This window comes from Xiphias gladius, chromosome 10, assembly GCF_016859285.1.
Source record: "Xiphias gladius isolate SHS-SW01 ecotype Sanya breed wild chromosome 10, ASM1685928v1, whole genome shotgun sequence".
Taxonomy (NCBI): domain Eukaryota; kingdom Metazoa; phylum Chordata; class Actinopteri; order Istiophoriformes; family Xiphiidae; genus Xiphias; species Xiphias gladius.
The window spans coordinates 25,159,884-25,175,983 of NC_053409.1; the positions used below are offsets into that span (position 1 = coordinate 25,159,884).

Below are 16,100 nucleotides of genomic sequence, written 5' to 3' on the forward strand. Positions count from 1 at the left end.
AAGGAGTCACTCAGAGCTTCAAACTGCAGCACTAACCTCTGAAATGGCCCCGTCTGTCACGTTACGTTACGCAGTAACGTACGGAGCCTGGAGTAAAGAGACTTTTACTGTGTTTAAGTCATATTTAAAATATTGTTGGAGAAAAGAATAAGTTAATATTTCCATTTTCTCATTCTGTCTTTAAATGATCCATGAATAATTGAGAAGCTGTGATTGAGCTCTGCTTTCTGCCAGCACAGCATCTGGCCGGCGGGAGCTCCAGCTGTTGCTTGGCGGGTCGGACGCTGCTAACACATCTGTACATTAAAGCCAAAAGAAAACGCTAACTGTACTGAAAGGCGGAGATATTGGTAAATGGAATCACAGAAAGAAATTACATTTAGAAGCCTTTACACTTCATAGATATAGAAATAAAACCCTTACAGCTTTATGATGCATTATTTAAATGACCTTTTAATTACCTGACTTCTATATTTAAAACAGAAAAAACACTGTGAAAGTATCCTATTATTCCAGTGGTACACTTCAGTGCAGGTGAAGGTTTCTTCTTGAACGTTGTAAAATGAGAGAAATGCTAATGAAAATCTTAAATGGTGGGGCTCACTCTAAAGCAAACCTGACCCAACCGCTAGTTTTCCAAGCCGGAACTGCAAGGAGAGCAGCGAAGACGCAGAAAACACGCGGGAGATGGCTTCACCTGTCACGCAGATGTAGATGTTTGCCCAAAGTAGGAATAAACATGCTACACTTACTTTTTCCAGAAAAACAGAAAATCTTCCATAACTGAACTTGACTTAGCAAAGCACTGCCAACTAGATCTAAGCAATCAGATATTGGCGTATATTTTTTTTAATTACTCTTTGTTGGATAGGGTTGTATATATATATATATATTTTAAATAGTAAAAAATAAAGGTAATAAATCTCTTGCTGGACTGAGGTACTGGCAGCGGCATGAAGGGAGAATCCGTGGCATGCAGCCATTTTGTTGAAGATTTCCTCCAGTTATTTGTGTGATCTGAAGTGCGGGAGCAACTTTCGGGGACACTTTGTAGTAAGTTAGGGATGTGCTCGAATTTACATTCCAGTTTCTCTGGATGTCTGATCAAACCACTCTATCAAAAGCCAACACGTTTTTTTGTTCTTCCTTTGAAAGACTATGCTCTCTGCTTAACATTTTTCCACACAGCGCCCCTATGGGCAGCCATCTTAGCATCAAAAGTAGCTGAGCTACAGGCCGAAGAGCTTCGCCACACACACTTTCTCCGTGGGAAAAGAGTTTCATACCAGGGATCTCAGTTCCTGGCTTCAAAGACAAACATCCTTCAAATACGAGCTCAGTTTCGGAAATGCCATTCAAGGAAAACTTCAAGAGCAGGATTCCCACATAACTCCGAATGATTAGAAAATCAATTTGATCATTTCTATGATTTAAAAGTTTTGCAATTGCAGAAAAAGAGGGGAATGACTGTTCCACCAGAACCAAACAACTAGATCCCTCATCCTCGTGTGGCTTTTGTTTTTGTCAGGTGTGATCTTAAGCTGTACCGTCGGGCCACTGGCAGCCTCTGCAGATATAATCATCTCAGGTCTAGAGACAAACGTACAGTACATCTCTAGCGTTTGGTGCATTCTGGGAGTTATTTTGTAATTTACATTTTTGCTGCATCCAGTATTCCTCGAACATCAGTAAGTGATTTCCTGGTTTCCCCAAAAGCTTCAAAAAGGTCCCTCGGAGCAGGGACTCTGTAGCCCAGTGAAGGAAAGCCAAGTGTGTTAGGCTCGGTTGGTCAAACTAGAAAAACTTTGCCAGAAAAGGGGCACAATGCCTCACACACTACCATCTGCACCTCCACAGAGACACAGGCTGCGACGGCAACTATGGACTAACCTGTCTACGATAGAGGTCTCAAGAAGGTGGTCAAAACCTGATGTGAGGTGTATAAGATGGGAAAAATTACGTTGTCAAACTCTACTGGAAATACAGTACCCCATTCACTTCACTTAATGATCACCATAATGTGACGTGTAAGTGTATTAAAGTGGATTTTCCTTTCAAACTGAGTCAAGAAATGAAGACCTGGAAGTCAGAGGTGTGCAGGAAGCCTAATAAAATATGACAGTGTGCATTAATTGCATGATAGCTCCTGTAAAACCATGCACACATGTTAACATCAAAACCACAGGAGGGAACGTCGTCAACCTCTCTGGAAAGTGGAGGACAGCCTGGGCCAAGCATTTTGGAGCCGATCCAGAGAGGGACTCACGAAACTCAAACCCGAACCCATCGTGCATGAATGAACCTTTTCAAACGGGAGACCCAGCCTGAAAGAGACCCAAGGACAATCAGACCAGATCCAGAGCGTGGTCCATCAGAACAGGTCCACAAATAGAAAGAGAACTCCAACAGTGTAAGTAGCATGTTGGTCCATGTTTGGTTGGAAATAGTAGCAAACATGTAATTTTCCCCCATCTGAATGCCTCAAAGAAAAAAAACAAACATATTTGTCTCCTGTGATAATGTTGATGCATCGAAAACCTTGTTACTGCATATAACTGGTCTTGGTTACTTGGAATCTAGTGGAAAGTCATTCTAAGTTTCATGCAGTTGAAATGAGGGAAAAGAGTTGAAAGTTTTACTTGAAATTATGACATGAAAATTATTGTTGTTGTTTTTTTTATCACAGTATATCAAGTAATTTTCTTGATTCGTTTGCCAAGAGCAGTCTGTTTCTATTTTAGTCCTTTTAGCTGTTTGTTGAGTTTGACCTGAGGGGGGGCGCCAGAGGGAAATCCATGTTGTTACTGAAATCAAAAAAGGGGCCATTTTTAGGATCTTCTAACTCAGCTCGTCAGACTAAGCTTCAATCGGTCAAAGCACGCTTACCTTAGCGTGATAACTATTTAATATGAACATGCTCATATTTAGCATGTAACGTTGGGCAAGTCAGCATCTTGGCTTTAGTCTAAACTACGGCAGAAACTGACTGGAATTCAGACACTCGTTTTAGAGATCTCCTGTCAGGAAGTCAAGTGTTGGACAAGTGGCAAAAAGAAAAGAATTTTGACCTGTTGGTGGCGCTGCATTCCCGTCTGAGTCAATGCAACCTGTACAAGCTTTAAACTGGTCCAGAGTGCTGCAGCAAGACCTCTGACAAGATCCAACAAAAGAACACAGAACCCCAATCTTGCCATCCCTACACTGGCTACCTGTACGTCGTAGAGCAGATTGTAAGATTTGATGATTACTTTTAGGGCACGTGTGGGGTTGACCCCTGTCTATATCTCTGCTAACCCCATACAACCCCCATCTGTTAATAGTTCCTGGGGTCGTGGCTGAAGACCAGAGGAGACCAGGCCTTAGGAGGCAGGGCGGCTCTAATCTGGGACGACGTGCTGGAGGAGATCAGGCAGACCAGCCCTGTCTCTTTGTTTGAATCTCTTAAATACGCATTATTTTAGAATTGCATTCTCATGAACTGCTGTTGTGTTTTTATCCTGTGTTTAAGTGCAATTATGTTCTGACCTCATTCGTTACCGTATTATTTTAATCTAGTTCATTTATTCTATATTTATCCGGTGCTTCTCGGTTTTATCTCCTTGTAAAGCACTTGTTTTTGAAAAGTGCTACAAAAAATAAAGTTATTAGTACATGAAAACTCATCAAACTCATTAGGATTCATCCACTTGGGGAGAAAGTGTTAGACTGAGAGACTCATGCCTTCCCTAGATAGTTCAACAGTTCATCTTGATTTTATGCAACTCATCATTTGGTAAGTTTGGTTCCCAAATAAACCCTCAATCCCTCAAATAGATATATTTGCAATAACTGCCCTTATCCTGGCTCGGCTAGTGACACTATGTACCTTGGAACAATAAAAAGTCCATCAGAATCAGCCTCTTTTCAACTGCAGGAGAATCCAGTGTTGCATAGCCTTGCTCCATACTCCCTATAAGAGACATGTCAGTAAGATAAGAGACATGAGGCATACTGGCACGTGCTGCTCTACACAGGTACAGTGGTACTAAATTCTTTCCCGCATCGATCCTGGGGGCCAAATCCTTTCAAACTGCCGCCGAGGTGCCCCTGAGCAAGGCACTTGCCCCTGGTTCTTACAGGGGATCTGCTCAGTGGCCAACAGCAGCGGGGACAAGGGGCTGCACTGGGAAACTCCCAGCAGTGACTGAGTGCGAAGCAGGTTGGTGCAGAAAAAGAGGCCTGCGTGCACAGGATGGAATTCCCATTTAAATGAAATGTTCTCATTTGCACAATGGAAGCCATTAAAACTGTTTTCTCTCCAAAACGTTCCAAAGCAGAACCTGATTAGCACATAGTGACAGTGACATGTCTAAACTCGTCTTCATCAGGTGTGATTTTTAGGCCAATTAGCATTACAGAGGTAATAATGCTCATCATTTTCCCCTCCGCTGACAGCAGAGAGACACAGATCTGAACGAGTCAGCATGTCTAACATCGCGATCGGCTTCAACCGGGACGGAAAACACTTGCTTTAATTTCGGTGCAGTATGTGGTTTACTGGAAAGTTCTGAGAGCCCGAAAACGGTAAATGACAACAACGTTAGTTTGAGCTGACACTTTTTATCCGAGAGTGACAGACGTGTCTTCATGTGGAACTGGGACCATTAAAAAATAGTTTTTTTTTCACATTTCCAATGCATTGTCAGTTACCTCTTAGATTCTGCTTCGTGCACACCCATCTACCGAACGCCGGGATCAGACCACACAGTATTTTTTCTTTTAAAAAGGGTCACTCCTTCAGATCGGGTCGTCACGATGCGTTAAATCCTTGTTCCAACACATCGAGGTCTTTGACGACCTGAATGACGTGCAAAGGGGATCGAGCGAGAGGGGCCAGGATTGACGCACCCCCACGTTTCAAGCAACGCGCCGGTCAGATCGGCGAACGGCGTTCCAACCCCCCCCCCACGCCTTCGATGTCAGAACCGGGGGGACTGTGCGGACATCGTGGATGCTGTGAAACCAGTTAAAGGAGGTAAATGAATTCGCATATGTGCTGGTTGTTCCATGGTGGCCGTGTGTAGTGCCGGTTACATCTGCCAATGCTCTTTTCCGACGCCCTGCTTCTGTCGGATCGGGCCATTCTGCATACTCTGATCCTGGCGTTACACTGATAAGTACGCAAAAACTTGTTATGTTTTCATCTTTTTAAAAATGTGCCGTTTGCACCACCCCTCTCTGCACGGACACCTTGCAGTGGCATCACAAATCTAGCAACCAGGCCGGACACTGAACAGATCTGCTGCCCTGTCAAAAGCAGTACACTTCAGCTGAGAGGGTCCTGTGCTCAGCAATTCAACCATTCACTGCACCCTGGTAGCCCTGGGGCTTGAAGGTGCAGACTGTGGCCCACAACATCCTTGTCTGAGTCTGACCACAAAAGAAAGCAGCTGTTTACTTATCCAGGAGCTAATGACCTCCGGTATGGCCAGGGGAAGGCGTGAACCATCTAAGTCACATCTGGCTTGTGAATTCCTTCTCTCACATCAGCCTGTTTTCTGCCACCTGTCCAATCACTCCACACTCTGGGCAACAAAGCAGGAACGACTTAAATCTAGTCATTTAAAACCGACTGAAGCTTTTGTGACGGCTGCTGTACACCTTATTCTCCCTATTCTGCCTCATCGTGTATGTGTGTGTGTGTGTGTGTGTGTGTCATGGGATGAGCGCTGCTGCACTGCAGGGCGAGGAGGGACAGCGTCTGAATCTCAAAAGGCCTGAAAAAATCTTGACTTCCAACAACAACGAAAAAAAAAAACCCCACTGATCTGACTTCTGAGCAGCAAAAGTCTCCCTGGGCCGTCAGGGTTCACATCAAGAGACGCCGTCACACCGTGCATGTGTATGCATATGTGTATATGTAGGGACGCACACACGCTCACACACACACACTGCAGGCTATATGTGCGCACTCTGGAGCATAAAACTACTCCTTTGCATGCAGATTTAGAAAACTGATATCATAAAAAGTACAGTATTCTATTTTTTATTACTTGAGCTTTTTGCGGCGAAGCTGCTGTCCTTAATGGAATTCGGAGCGGGCTTCGGCGAGACGCTCGCTGGTTAAGACTGCCGTGTGTGGTGCCGGGGCTGTGGGATTACATGTCACTGTGCTGAGTGGACTTTTATGTGAACTAAACTCCGTGTTATGTCCCCAAAGCCTTCTAGTCATCCCAGCTTTACCCAAAGTGCATTCTGCCATCCCTGATCCACGCAGAGGAATGGAACAAAAGAAATTAAGAAAAAAAAAAAGGAAAAAAAAAGCGCATTTCTTTCATTCACCAACATGATAACAAAGGTGTAATATTCAGAATATTCTAGAGTCGTACCCGAGCAATGCATAGACAGAGGGAGGATTCTAACAAAATAACCATTTGAGGGTTTACCGGACATCAAAACGAGGCCAAGGACGTTTCCGTAATCAAAAATAGAAATTATTATAAGAAGCAAAATCACCAACCGATATAAAAAGATTCACCTCCAACCAGAAAAAATTCCCTCCCTGCGTTAAGGGATGCTGCTTCTTCACATATGGCAATCTGTGTTCTTGGAGGGCGAGGTGACAGCAGAATCAGATTCTATTTCATCTCACAGGCAAAGAAAAAAACAAAACAACCTTCATCCCTTTCGATTTCTCTATTTATAAATAATCCATGCACAGTCCCTTTGCCAGTAAACCCTTTTTGTTATTTAATGTTTATAGTGCTACCAGTATGCAAACCCTGAATGTCCACATAGTAAATTATCAATGAAAAATATTCATATGTACAGTGTAGCTCAATAAAATGTCTCTTTAAATTCGATTTGCATGCAGTCAACTGCATAATATACAGGCAATAAGTATGTTCAGTTGTTGTTTCTTTGGCAGGCCAGAATCCAGCTGGACATGCATAGAGAGGTATGTACAATCAAAAAAACATGGGATCCGGGTCAGTGTGGAGCGTGGACTCCCGCGTGACCTGGAGATAGTCAGTGTGCAAATGTTAAAGAAGCCAGTTTTTTATCTCAGAGAATTGAGACCAGTGGCACTGCTGAATCTGACAGAGCTGGATGCCCCAAAAACGAGCGTAACCTCGAACTGATAATTGTGATCGTAGAAGAACAATGTGCCATGTGATCACGCTACACCACCGGTTCAGCTCTCTTCAGAGCCCCTCGTCCTTCTCTGAGTCTGGAGAAACAGGCCTGGAAACGGTGAAAATGTCCTGACGTTGTATTTTGGTTTTGGGTGTGGTGGAGGCAGACGGCGGCCCCGTGGACGGCCGCCTCTTGTCTGACAGCAGTTTGATAATCTCAGCTACCTGACTCTCCAGGGTGCCCAGGCGGCCTCCCAGAGTCTGGATGTCCTCCCGGAGCTCCAGCCTGGTCTCGTGAAGGGCGGCCTGCAGGGCCTGCTCCGGAATGGGGCAGAAAGGGTGAGGGGACCCCGCTCCTCCGGGGAGAGGGCTGTGGAGGAGCGGGGTGACCGCGGCGGGGGTCCGAGCCTCCCCCGCCCGGTCGATCCGCAGCTCGCTCTTGGTGATGCCACTGTCGCAGGAGTCCGTCTTTCGGAGGGGATTGTTACTCGACACCCCGCCCTCCTCCACATCCCCACTACCCCCTGCCTCCAAACCTTTGCCCTCCTGAGAGAGCATCTCCACAGAAACAGCCTTGACGTTGTTGTTCAGGCCCTCCTTCCTGGCCTCCACTGGGGCCATGTTATTTTTCAGGCGCATCCAGCCGCTGGCCTTGGGGGCCGGCTTTCCCAGAGCAGGGCTGGTGCTGACTTTGAGCCGGACAGTCTGCTCACCTCCCCCTCCGGCAGAACTGGGCTGCAGCTCCATGATATCACAGTTGTTCTGCTTGGCGGGAGGCTCGCCGGGATGGCCGTACGCCAGGGAGCTCTGCATGGGCGTGACCTGTGACACGGTCAGCACGCTGCTGCTGGGCGGGGCCCCGTTCTGCATGGAGGAGTGGGGCCGCTGTAGGCTGAGCGGCAGAGAGTGCTGCAGGCTGGAGTGGCCAAGCTGCAGGCTGTGGGGGTGCAGGTGCTGGTGCTGTTCCACCTGCAGCTGGTTCTTCTCCAGGTCCACCTGCGAGGCGGCAGACGCTCCCTGGCTGCGGAGCTCCTTCTGCTGCTTGAACTTCTGGAAAAGCTTCCGGACCGGATGGTCCTGCGGGATGGTGAGCTGCACCTCGTTCTTCGCTCGCTGCCTCTCCTCTTCCTCCTTCTTCACCTCACTGATCTTGCGGAAAATTATCTGCGGGGGAAACATGGAAACAACATGGTGCTTATCAGAACACTTATCATTTCATACGAATACTATGAATAGTAATGCTCCCTCTGGTGTTCCCCGCCAACCGTTGCACATTAATCATTGGAGGCCTTTCTCTATAACAGTGAGAAAAAAAGTAGAAGATTTATTATTATGGAAATCTGTCGGTCTGTCTTAAAATGTACATTCACATGACATGTTTTCAGTGCACTCACGTACTGCAAAGCGTAGCTGGATTCCGGAGATCCGTCTTAAATTATCCATCAGTGCTCCTACACCTCCCCCTGTATTATTCAGCCTAAATCTGGAGCCAGGCTCTCTCCTGGCTCCTCTTACACACTAATTACATTGGGAATGACAGAAATCCCTGCCAGGCAGGCAGCCAGCCATCCAACTGGCGATTGAAGTGTTATTCTTGGTAAATATGATAATAATCCCAATAGATGGCAACCTGAGTCGGTCTTCTGGCTTAAAGATGGACGCGCAGGAAGTTGCCCACCTCGCCGCCCGTCCATAATCTACCCAACCGACCATTTTTTACCTCCTAAACTCCATACTTCCTGCTCATCCAACCACTGCTCCTTGGAGCCTACTGGGCCAAACCAAGCGCAGCCTGCTCGAAGCTAGAAGAGAAAATTTGAGGAGCGGGAGATTGAGAAGTCCCGTCAATTAATTCAAATCTCCGCAGCTTCCGGGAGGCATAACCTGGAAGATTAACACTTTTAATTAAATCAACTGCGACACGTGCAGCGTGGTAAGTAAGTAAATGAAACGTTTTGTTTTTTTTTACTCGTCACTCTCTCAAAAGAAAAAAGAGTCTACTGTCTTTGTGTATAAATCAAAACAAGACTCAGTCACAACAACTGAGGATGCTGACATGACAGGATCAAATACGATCAGCCTCCACTGACTAACTTTACTTTCTATTAACTTCGGGAGCTTCCGTCCCCGCCTGTTGCCACGTCAAGAACCAAAAAGCACCAGACGCAAGTATCTGTGACAGTTCTGATGCGTATAAGTTCATCCAAACACTACGGTGAAAAGTATATGGATCTGAAAACGGAAAAATACCCATGAATATCAGTATGTAGACAGGATATTTCTGTATTTTTACCTTTAATCCTCTACAGAAGCATTGGTGAGCTTCTGTTTCTAGTTTCCGACATTGCATTTATTTATCTTTAAGCAGTCACATTTACAGTATCCCGGATATTTTCTGAAAGCCGTCCAGTAAAGCCATTACCCTCAGCTGACTGATGCAAGTTAATGGAAATATACCTTACGTGGAGCTTAACAGATTCATCTTCCTTCTTCACATCAGACGTTTTTCCCTGAGAACAAAGCAACTTTATATTTAAGGTAGAAAAGCTACAGTTTCTTAAAGAAATGTAAGTGTTCTCTCTTCCACTGAAAAATTGCAGTTGCAGAAACAAGTCAAACAGCTTAAATTTCCTGGGAGATTATAATGAAGTTACTGAAGCTCTGAAAGAAGTCGATGTGGCAACTGAAACAGAAGAACTAAGAGAAGTGAAAGCGGCACTCAGCGTGGAAACCGGTTGAAGTTTACGCACTAAATGAGGTTGATATGTCCATTCAACTGAAAGCGCAGAAAGGAGCTGAAGTGTGGACTGAGGTGAAATAACAAAAAAAACACCAAGAGGGGGTTAAGGTGAAAGTGCGAGAATTGCGTAGTCATTTGAAAGGAAAGTGCTGAAAGGAAGTGAAGCGTCAGTTGAAGTGAAAGGGCTGTAAGGAGTACGTCACTTTAAGTGAAAGTAATGAAAGGATTTGAAGTGTCAGTTAAGCTGAGAGTGAAAGAAGATCCTGGGTTAGAGTCCAGTCTGGAAACTGTGTCACACGTCACTTTCCCGTCAACTAAATGAGCGCCCAGTCTCCGCTCACAGAAACACTGAGCTAAAGCCTAGGTTGTCTTAATACTATACTAATAAGGACAGAAATTGTCCAGTGGACAGCTCATCATTCTGCTCCTATAAAAGGCTGACATTTACGGTGAAACCAGGTCAACTGCCCACGCAGGGACCTTACGGACAACTTCAGTTCATTACCCATATTCTCTCACACACCCACACGCCCACACACCCAGACATTGACCAGCTCTCCGTGGCCAATTACAGTTTATCTGGTAAAATTTATTGGATTCTGCCTAAGATTTAGAGAAACTGTTGACAAAACAATCTCGACTCAAGGTCCACCTGCTTGCTCATTCTTCATCAGCAACCGATGTTTGCTCACTTAGAGATGCAACTGCGTGGGTTCAAACAGCCCCATTATTTTGAGCACTTTTGGGACTCTTCATCCACGTTGGCCTAAAAGTTGAGCTTGGCAGTTTATTCCTGGCCTAAGAAATAGCTGTTGACAAAACAATCTCCGCTCAGTCTCCACTTACTAGACACTGGTTGCCCAGAGCTAAACACTTGGACTAAGGAAACACAGTTGATGGTGCAACAAGTACTTAAATTTGGAAACGAAACTGCGCCGTCAGACGACTCCCCTTTTCTTTACCGAAACAACAACAATCTGTTTTTCTGTCCATGTGTTCCATTTTGTTATTAATATTTAATCGTTGCCCACCCTTGACAGCCGTTGCTGACTAATCGAGCTGGAGGGGAGTCCCTGCTGTGAAGCGGATTTGTCCTCTGCATCCGTCCCAACAGAGCCTGCCTCAACAAGGGCTCGTCATCTCAAAGCCTGTCTAGCACCGCTGTTCCTCGCCGACTTCCCTGTATCCATCCCTTGACCCTTGCAGCTCGCTCTGAACGCCGTAGCCCCAGTGTGTCTCTGACCTCGGCCCCTCGAGCACAACCTCGACCTGAACCAGGGTTTGCGCCTGCTTTGCTGCTTCCCAAACGCGGTTTCAGACGTCCTCCTGGGCCTCCCCTACACATAGAGACACATGCTAACTCCCTGCTCTCACATGCGGACTCAAAGGCTCTCTAATAAGCCTGAAGCTCGCAGGCGTGTTTGCACGCTCATGCTCAGTTCTGATTGGGCAGTTTTCTTCTTCTGTTGTCACTGCACTGGAGAACTGTCTGTTCCAGGCAAGGCGGTTTTCTTCACACAGCTGGATGTACACCTGTGTAGCAGAGGTAATGATTCCACTTGCACTTACTTTCCATCTTAGTACTGTTATTTGCTATTTTATATTTGTTAATATTGCTCACCACGTGTTGTTATTAGTTTTCCACCGGGACTGGTGCGCACCAGTCTGCTGTATCCCGTCCCTGCGGTAGGTTGATCCGTAACAAGCTCCCTAAAAATACTTTGAGGGATGATTTGAGTAACTTCAAGGCCTCTAACTACCATAGCAAATGCTTTTGTCACAATATTGATTGTGAGTAATTTGTTGCAGAGTAATTTATTGAGCTCACCACGTTATCTGGGACTTTGTTAGCTTGATTTGTAGCGTCATAAGATGCAGTACCTCCGTGGTGTAATTTGCTAACCAACAGTTAGCCTAATTATTTATGTCTTTGTTTTGGTATTGCCTAGAGCTTGTTACCATGAAGCTGGCTCTGAGAGACCCAATATCATTTTTACATCTACTGTCAGTTCATTTTGTTTACATGTAAAATTAGTGACCGCTCTGCTGTATCCTGTACCAGTATATTTTCTGGAGCTTGTTACAACGAACTTGGCTGTGAGGGACCTATTTTCATTGTGTTGTTATCAGAATAAATGGCTGTTTGTAGATGTGGATCTATGTGGCGCAAACTGAAGCAAAGAGAATTGCAACTCAAACCTATCTGACGCTTTATGACTCCACCTTATTAATGTACAGAGACGAGAGAAAAATGGAGGGGCTTGGGAGACAAAACAACTGACAGGCAACCTTTGGACACCCTGAACCTCATGACTACTGCAGCCCTATTGCCAGATAACAATATTGATACCGGATTACTGCAAAACCCTGGATTCCGTTCACTGACAACCTTCCTTTTATACATCCAGCGCTAAAGTTTTTCCTTTTTAGTTCCACTCTCTACAGTATCTGCGCATGGCAGCTGCACGCTTGAACCAAGAAGCCCCGGTTAAGAAGCCCTGTGATACATTAGACACACTGTGATTTACCCAGATCCACCACTATAAAGACTTTGGCTGCAGCGCGTCACTGCAACGCGTCGTCAAGCTCCTCAGAACGAGTGCCTTGACCTTGTGGCGTCAGGTTGAGCGGCCTGACTGACCTCTCACATCCAGCCTAACTTCCGCTGGCCCAATTATTCAGTCCCTGCGTCTCCCCGACGGCCTGGAGCCTCATTCACAGTCTGAAGCGGCTGTCCAACGCGACACACGCGTGGAATAACCGGGGATTATGAGCAACGCTGCTGAATGGATCTCTCTCATCGGTGTCTGAGAAGTGAGAAGTCGTAAGAGAAGGCGAGACGGATAAATGGCTCCTCGTGAGCCACTCTGCTGAACAGCAGAGGTTAACATGAAACCGGGAGCTTCTGTATGATTACTACAAAGATTATAAAAAAAGTGTTGTGTGAGATCTGCTGTGCAGCATAACAACCCCATTTAACGACTGACTGCTTTTGCCTTTAGATGTATAATTGAAAGTCGGAAATGACCTTAAGGCTGAACTGTTGAATCATATCACGCCACTAATATGAGAGACCTTCAATGACATAAAACCTTCTTTAGCCCATTACCTGAGCAGGTTATGAGATCAGGTTACAGACTAAGTTGCTGAATAGTTAATAAAGGCCTCATGTTAATCAAAATGTTTATTCATTCCAGCAGGGAAAGCATTCGGATTTGATTTCATCCTCTGGTGAGTAATGCGCTTCTTTGAGAGGCGTTTTAAAAGCTGGTTAACATCAATTCACCGGCAATGTGTTTGAGTTAATGGTATTTTTCAAATAGCTCCTTTTTTTCCACATTACCTTTCCACGCTTTGCACTTTATCTGTCTGTTAAAGTTATTCCTTTGTGGTCCATTGGTAAATGTAGGCCGAAGTGAATTTAATGCTGTGCTTCCAAGAAACATTTGTGCCACAGTTCATTGTGTCCTTACTGGGTTCAAGATTACTGAACATGGAATAACTTACGGCGAGGCTCAGACAAAAGGTAGAACAATCAGCCAGAGCTGATTTTAAGTTTCATCGGGGTAAGTTCTGGCCTGAAAACCAGACTGAGTCGCCGTTTCATCTCACCTCACTAATTCAGCCAGACTTTGTGTTCATGTTGACCGATTTCTGTTGGGGAGGAGGGATTACCTGGTTTCGTTTTTGCCCCAAACATCCATCCCTTCTAATTTTCAGTTGACAGTGGAGCTGTGGGGAGTGGTTGCTGAGAAAAGTCAGCGTTTTCCATGACTCCTAAAGGAACGCGACGATTTACGAGTTCTTATTTCTGTAATTTGACTTTACGACAACCTGCGCCGCAGTGTTGATGCTTGTCACCATTTTTGCGTAAATAGTTCTGATAGTATTTTTTTATTTGACGTAGCGGGGGGGCAGGTCAAGACGCCCTTATATGCATGAATATTAACAGTTGAAATGACACATTTTAATTGTAGAGTCTAGGTCATTTATTCACCTAATAATTTAATATAAATATAATAAATAATAAATACACAAACCCTCTCTGGGGCCGTCTTGTTTATTTTGTGCTGTCTTACTCATTTTTGTTCAACTTGAGACTAGAAATTTGCTTCCAAGTCTTCATGACAGTACCCACGTCCTCCTGCGTCATGTCTAACTTTGCTAAGCTCTGCAGTCAGCTGTGGCTGACCAAAACCTGGGTTTTACCCCTGAAAAGGTTTCAAAGTACATAAATTTACCCCCCCAAGAAGTGCATTATTTAGTAGACGACATAATTAAGACTGCATTGGACAACTTGTCTTAGTGGGGAAGAGAAATAGCAAGTGTTTCAATAATGTTTATTTATTTTGTCTGCATTTTGCTTCTAGTGTCCATGCAGCATCTGAAATTAATTTGGGAAAATAGGACAAACGTACGGCATCTTAACTAATAGGAATATATAAAAATGTATAAAAAGTCAGCCTCGTGCAGCTTGAAAAGGCTAAATGTTTTTCTGGAGTCTACTCCACTCAGACGTTAGCAATGACCGGGACAGAAGATAATGCTGTTAATGTAGGTGCACAAAAACAGCCAACAAAACCTCAATCACAGACGAAAAGAGAAACCTATTTGCACCCCGGTGGAAACAACAGTTATGTAACAGACGCTTCCTTTGAGCTTGTACACACCTGCGTCCTCTTACGTTTGTTTTTGAAATACAGTCACTGCACAGCAAAGCATGTGCCACCTCAAAAAGCTGTTTGTCTGAAAGATACCAGACAATCTGTGTGTGTGTGTGTGTGTGTGTGTGTCGATCGGATAGATCGTCCCAGAAGGGAAGTCACAGGTATGAACCATGCCGCAGCAAACGTACCATCAAATTGTTGAATCAATTTCTTCTCATCAACTAACCAATTAATCAGCTAATGTTTCAGCGGCAGTCGATAGGTTGAATAAAACTGTTCATTAAAATTGTATAATCTTATGACCTTTCCACAGAATATGCAGTCTGATGATTCTACACCGTGGGGGTTATCTAAGAGCTGGTGAGCATGAAGTCGGTGTAGTCCCTCCGTAGTCCAGCCCACACCCCTCTGAGAGCACTGCAGCGTTCTCCCGAGAGATCCACATGCAGATTCGTGGATGCATATGCTAATAGAAAGAGAAATTAGCAAGCAGAGCCTGGAGGAGATAGACTACCCCCTAACAGGAAGTACATCAGAAATAACGCAGTCACAAGAGGAAAGAGAAAAAACAAACAAACCCACAAGCCCTCACAGAGACATTAGAAGACACCGCAAGAGTCTCCATCTCCATCGCCAAAAAAACAATGTTAATCAAGTGAAGGCGCCAATGAGCCCTCTACCCGAAAAATAGCCACCAGCAGCAGTTTGCATCCACTTTCAGAATAAAAAATGCAGACCGTCGTTGCATTGGTACATTTTGTTTGTATATTTCCCATATGTGATCACGAAACCACGTGGAATATTTGCCATGCAACTAACCAATCACATGGCCTGATGATGCAGACTTCTGATGCTAGTTAAAAAAAAATACACAACTTGTTGTTTTGTAATTGGGAATCTTGAAATCGTTGTGGTTTGCACACGACAGGACTCATCGGCGACGAGGGGGTCACAAACGGCAAGATCTCTCAGCAGGAGGAATCCGCGACGGGTCCGTCTGGTCTCCGGACCTTGTCATGAAAAACACCCGCGAGAAGAGACACGGGAAATGATGCGACGCCAGACACGCGACAGGACTTTTTTCCCTCCAACCTGGAGGTCCCCAAGAAATGAGCGGTTGCGCTGATTTGAAGTCAAAAAACAAGGAGAAAAAAAGAAAAGAATATGGGTGAGAGAATGGATTTTCTTGTAGCCATGGTTGTTATCCTCCCCCAGGTTTCCTCTCACTCTGCGCTGTCACTGTCTGCAGATCATCGCAGCACTCATTGCCGGTCACAACCGGGTCACAACGCTTGTCACACTCCTGGATTTGGACTCCCCGACAGGTCCAGATACTACGATGCGTCTACGATTCATCAGCGAGTCTCTCGGATCGCGTGTCCGACCGGTTCACAAATAGTGATCGAGTGCGGATTTGCCAGCGCCGAGCGAACGCCGATTTGCCTCCGATCTGGGGCCTTTCTTAACGATCCCCACAAACTGTCGGCGAGTGGAGAATCAGGGCTAAAATCGTGTAGCTTGACCTTGGCATGACAGTCCCCACTGCCTTCTGTGGACCTCCAAACCTTGTTTGACTTG

The 16,100-nt window shown here is 45.2% G+C and overlaps 1 protein-coding gene across 3 annotated transcripts in view; it reads right to left on the reverse strand.

The window, feature by feature from the left end:
- Positions 1 to 7,103: 7,103 nt before the first annotated feature.
- kcnh5b (potassium voltage-gated channel, subfamily H (eag-related), member 5b) overlaps positions 7,104 to 16,100 on the reverse strand; it is a 150,571-nt gene continuing 141,574 nt past the window's right edge. Inside the window, exons 13-14 of one of the 3 annotated variants that reach the window (XM_040137468.1) lie at positions 8,085 to 8,279; positions 7,104 to 8,000 (exon numbers count right to left, since the gene is read on the reverse strand). In XM_040137468.1, the coding sequence (XP_039993402.1) occupies positions 7,185 to 8,000; positions 8,085 to 8,279 (1,011 nt within the window). In that variant the 3' untranslated portion in view covers positions 7,104 to 7,184. Of the gene's footprint in view, positions 8,280 to 16,100 lie in introns of all 3 variants that reach the window. The other 2 variants (XM_040137467.1, XM_040137466.1) reach the window with 2 other exon arrangements.